The 5362-nt window shown below is 31.9% G+C and overlaps 1 protein-coding gene across 2 annotated transcripts; it reads left to right on the top strand.

The window, feature by feature from the left end:
* Positions 515-4096, top strand: LOC109328387 (pectinesterase/pectinesterase inhibitor PPE8B-like). Of its 2 annotated transcripts, none has more exons than XM_019561832.1 (3): positions 515-955; positions 2232-2564; positions 3325-4096. In XM_019561832.1, exons 1-3 carry the CDS (start codon positions 607-609, stop codon positions 4014-4016), a joined length of 1374 nt encoding a protein of 457 aa, XP_019417377.1. In that variant the 5' UTR covers positions 515-606; the 3' UTR covers positions 4017-4096. The 2 variants fall into 2 exon arrangements, with proteins under 2 accessions (XP_019417377.1, XP_019417376.1); XM_019561831.1 differs by having other exon boundaries at positions 520-955; positions 2037-2564.

Below are 5362 nucleotides of genomic sequence, written 5' to 3'. Positions count from 1 at the left end.
ATAAACGTTAGGTAACATTAATATATATCAACCACACAAATCAATTCTTTCAAAATATAGCATTCTAAATGTTAAGGTTAAATTGACCCATTATAGCATACATATGCATAAATAGTCGCCATCACATATTCACATGGAAAAGTACTCAAATTAAACAACCCATATATACATTTCTTCTTGTTCTCTTGCATAATCCCTTCCATTTAAGAACTTATTTCAAGAAAATGGTCCTATAACACAGCTCATCATGCATACCTTCAAATTCCAAAATTCCAAAATATCTTTAATTTTTCTACCTACCTTTACCATTAATAATGATATGTTATTTTAAATCATATCTCAAATTCCGTCTCACACTAATAAAAACATGTCATATCAATTAAAAATTATACATTTGTTATTTTTCTATAGTTATTCCAATACTATTAATGTAAGACATGGTTTGAGACAACATATCTTTGTTAATTTACCATGATAGTGCTAACCTACACACTCTATTATTCTTAAATTTTTCTCCCATCTTTTCCCTTAAATATAAAAGTAGCCTTTGTCTAATTAAAAAGCCTATAATAACATGTTATAAAGTGAGTTCTTATACATTCCAATATGCATCATTACTTAACAAAACACCTAACTCCAATGCCTACATTCTTATCCTTCTTTTTGGTACTACTCTTTCTTGGCCAATGCACCACTACAATTGATGTTGCTGGTGCCTATGGTGATGTAGGAATAGAGTGTTTAATGGTTTCCCCTTCTGAGTTTGTTGTTTCATTGAGAACTAGTGTTGATGTTTTAGAAGATGTTACATCAACTCTCTCTAATTTCACTTATTATTCTAGAAATGATCTTGGAGAGTTTCAGTTTTCTAATGCAATATCTGATTGCATGGAATTACTTGACTTGTCATCAGATCAACTCAGTTTGTCTATATCAGCTACTGAGAGTCCCCAAGGTATATATGCATCACTTTACATTATTCGTGTAGCTAAAGATCGGGGTGCGACTGCTATGCCCCGATTTTCTGCTATGCGACTACATTTTAAAGAATGGTATGTTTTTTCCCAAATCATTTTTTAAAGAATGCATAAAGAGTGTAACTAAAGTGATGTGTGAAAATAGTTACTTTTATATAGTTATGTGGAATTTGAAAACATGGGATGTCAAATTAAATCCATATTTTTTAAAAGAATAAATATTTTCAAATTACTAAACTTCAAGCTATACATATTTTTTTATAAAAAATAATTGATAATAAGTTGAAGTAAGAGTTACTTCAAGAGCAACATACAAATAATTAAAAGCAGTAATTAATCCATGTTTTAGGTGTTGGCAGTGCATATTCCCTCCTCTAAAACAAAGTCATATTTGCTTGAGGATATTTTATCATATTATTTAAAAATTGAAAAAATAGGTATAAAGATATGAAATTATAAGACATTTTTTAATAAGTGAAATATTAAGATATTCTTTAAATTTATGGAATTTATGTGAGATAGACTTTATATAGTCCTGGACTTCCAGAAAGTACATATGACCTTTGATTTTTCTTTCCCCTTTACTTTTTCTCCTCATGTATGAAGTTTGTCTTGAGAAAACTTCATTGTATCATAATATATTTTAGGTTGCTAAAGAAAATAATCATTTTATATTATACACCTGTTTACTTATATGTTTAAAATAAAACTTATTTAATTTTCTCTTGTTTTATTTTTTCTTTCTCGAATATAGCAATAAATATAAATGAACTGTATATATTATTAGTAAAAAAACAGTAAACAACACATAATAATAGATGAATAGATTTGGCCAATCAACATAATAGAAGTATAATGATATTATCTAATAGAAAAACTTATATAAACATATACAATACATCATATTTAGAGATAAATATATTTATATTTTGTATGATATCATTTATATCTAAATTTTAATTATAATTAAATTTTTAATATATTATCGATATTTTATGGGTTGTTTTCACGTAAATACTTCTACACATGAGTTTTTCTCAAATATCTATTTTGTTGCAGGCGTGCATAATGGTACTGGAAACTTGAGTTCTGATTTGAGGACATGGCTAAGTGCAGCACTTACATATATAGACACATGCATGAATGGACTTGAAGAAACCAATATCAACTTCAAGAATCTCTTAATATCCACACAAATAGACCAAGTGAACTCATTAGTCAAGAATCTTCTCTCCAAGGTAGACCCTATTTCAGGTCAAGTTTCAACCCAACATGTCCATTTTCCTTCTTGGGTTGAACCACATGACCAGAATCTTTTACAAACTGGTGAGGTTGCTGTAGATGTTGTAGTAGCTGCTGATGGGTCAGGGAACTATAAAACTGTGATGGAAGCAGTGAATGCAGCACCTGAATATAGCATGAGAAGATTTGTGGTGTTCATAAAAAAAGGGGTTTATATAGAGAATGTTGTTATTGATAAGAAGAAATGGAACCTTATGATTATTGGAGAGGGTATGGATGAGACTATTATCTCTGGTAGCTTGAGTAAAACTGTGAATTTGACTACATATAAGACAGCTACCTTTGGTAAGGACACAGTACTACTTTTACTCTTTACTTCTTTTTCCTGTTCTAGTTTGTGGTTGGATTAATTTGTTTTGTATAATAGAAAGTTCAAACTAGGAAACATTACTTTAGAAATATTCAAGGAAGTCCATAAAAATATTTTTCAAAAGTAGGAGACATGATTTTAAATTGCACTTGTGGAAATTGTAATTACTATTTTTGTTCAAATGACTCATATATTTTAGTAGGTTTTTTTCTCCAAAAAAATAATAATATAATTTATGAGTTTGAGCTGATATATAGTTATATAATTAAGTGTTATTAAACTTAATACAACAATAATAACTTCAATAAACACAAATCCTTATTATATAGCCCTCAATGTTATCGGTAATATATATATAAATTGGTCAACCTCACTACTTGTTTGTGTTATTCTTTATTCACCATATTCTCTTTAATATTTAATTGCTTGTCTTAAACTATGGATTCATTTAAATATTATCAACATATCATAATTAAGAATAAAACTTCTATACACATTGTCTATTAAATACATCAATAATTATGTTTGTATCATTAAAATAATTGCAATGAGAATTGTACATTTCAAGATATATACATAATTGATTGATTGTGCTTAATATACAAATATTGAAACTAGCACTGAAAAATAAATGAACTTGTACTACAATTGTTATTCTTGTGAGACCTACATAAAGCCCTATCTGTAATACAATTCTCATTTTTTTTTGTTTTCTCTTCTCTCACTTGTTTGCAGCTACAAATGGTAGAGGATTCATAGCAAGAGACATTTCCTTCAAGAACACTGCAGGACCAGAAAAGAACCAAGCAGTAGCATTAAGATCAGATTCTGACCTATCAGTTTTCTACAGATGTGGCATTTTTGGTTACCAAGACACCCTCTATGCCCACACATTGCGCCAATTCTATAGAGAATGCAAAATCACTGGCACAGTTGATTTCATCTGTGGTAATGCCACTGCAGTGTTCCAAAACTGTCAAATACTTGCAAAGAAAGGCTTACAAGATCAAAAGAACACCATAACAGCTCAAAGTGCAAGATACCCAAATCAATCATCTTGTTTCTCTATCCAATTCTCAAACATTTCTGCTGATTATGACCTTCTACCATTCACTAAATCCATCAAAACTTACCTTGGAAGACCATGGAAAGCATATTCTAAAACAGTTTTCATGCAATCTTATATAAGTGATGTGTTGAGTCCAGAAGGGTGGTTAGAGTGGAATGGTAGCATATATTTGGATACATTGTACTATGCTGAGTATCAAAATTATGGACCAGGATCTGCATTAGATAAGAGAGTGAAATGGCCTGGGTATCATGTGTTGAATGATTCTAACCAAGCTAGTAACTTCACAGTTGCACAATTGATACATGGGGATCTGTGGTTACCTTTAACTGGTGTAAACTTCACTCTTGGGTTTTAGTTAATCATGTGGTTATTTAGATAAAAAGTAGAAAAAAATTATAGTACTTATAATAAGAAATTTAAAGTTGATGACGAAAATTATATATAATTTGATGTTCACTTCAATTAATTATTACATTAAGTATTTCCGATATTTTTTAGCTGTTAGTTGAGTGATTATCTTTCAAGAACAACGATACAATGCATGAGACTCATATTATATTTTTTTAGCTGTTAGTTGAGTGATTATCTTTCTCTATCTCACTGATGCAAGATGATGCTCTGCTAGGGCTCTGCTTCACTTCCAATATTCTTGGAACTCCAACAATCTTGGATCTCCAACATCCTTGGATTCTTCATGACAACAGAGTACATCCTGTGGCAGTTCTTAGAGGGAGCCACTCATGTGAAGGCAAACATCAAAGAAGTTGACCAAGATCCTCCTCCACTTCGAAAAACTTTTGCACAAGCTTTGGGGGAAACTTGTGACATCACTTCCTCTCAACTCCCTCAACCTTGCATCAAAGGAGATGCTGTGGCCATAAAAATACCCGAAGCAGAATACCTTGCTGGGCTTCAAAGATGCAAGTTACATCTTCATGGAAGAATCATCTTGTCTAAAGGAGACACCCCTTTGAAATTCCTGGATCTGAAATCTAAACTCAGCACCATGTGGAATATGATAGCCAACTGGAACATGCTCTCCCTTGGCAAGGGTTTCTATGAGTTTTCCTTCTCAACAATGGAAGATATGAGGAAAATATGCTCCATTGGTACATGGAACCTCAAACCAGGGATCTTAAGGCTATTTTTATGGACTCCAAATTTCAATCCCAATCACCAAAAACAAACTCACTCTCAAACTTGGATTAGAATCACTGGCTTGCCACAAGAATATTGGAGCCCAAAGATCATTTTCTCTATTGCTGGAGGTATTGGAACTCCCCTGTCCTTAGATGGTGCAACAAGCAACAGAACATTTGGCCATTTTGCTAAAGTTCTTGTAGAGATTGACCTGAAAATAGATCTACCGAATCAAATCTTGGTTGAGAGAGAAGGATTTGCTTTTTTTGTTGGTATAGAATATGAGAACCTGCCAGAAATATGCACAGGTTGTAGTTCTATTGGTCATCTCCTTGCTCAATGTCGCAGGGTAACAAAGAAATCAGTTGATGAATCTTCAAAGGCTAAAGCCAAAAATCAGCAGGTTTCCAAGCCTAACACTGAAGTTGCTCCTTCAAATAAGGTGAAAAAGGCTCCCATGACTATTCAAAGGGAGGTTGATGCTCTCCATAATCCATTAATGGACAATGCTTTTCCTTCTAGAGAGATTAATGATTTAGTCATAAATTTGGAGATTGACAG

The sequence above is a fragment of the Lupinus angustifolius genome, chromosome LG15, assembly GCF_001865875.1.
Source record: "Lupinus angustifolius cultivar Tanjil chromosome LG15, LupAngTanjil_v1.0, whole genome shotgun sequence".
NCBI classification, from domain to species: domain Eukaryota; kingdom Viridiplantae; phylum Streptophyta; class Magnoliopsida; order Fabales; family Fabaceae; genus Lupinus; species Lupinus angustifolius.
This window is presented reverse-complemented; position numbering and strand designations above follow the sequence as displayed.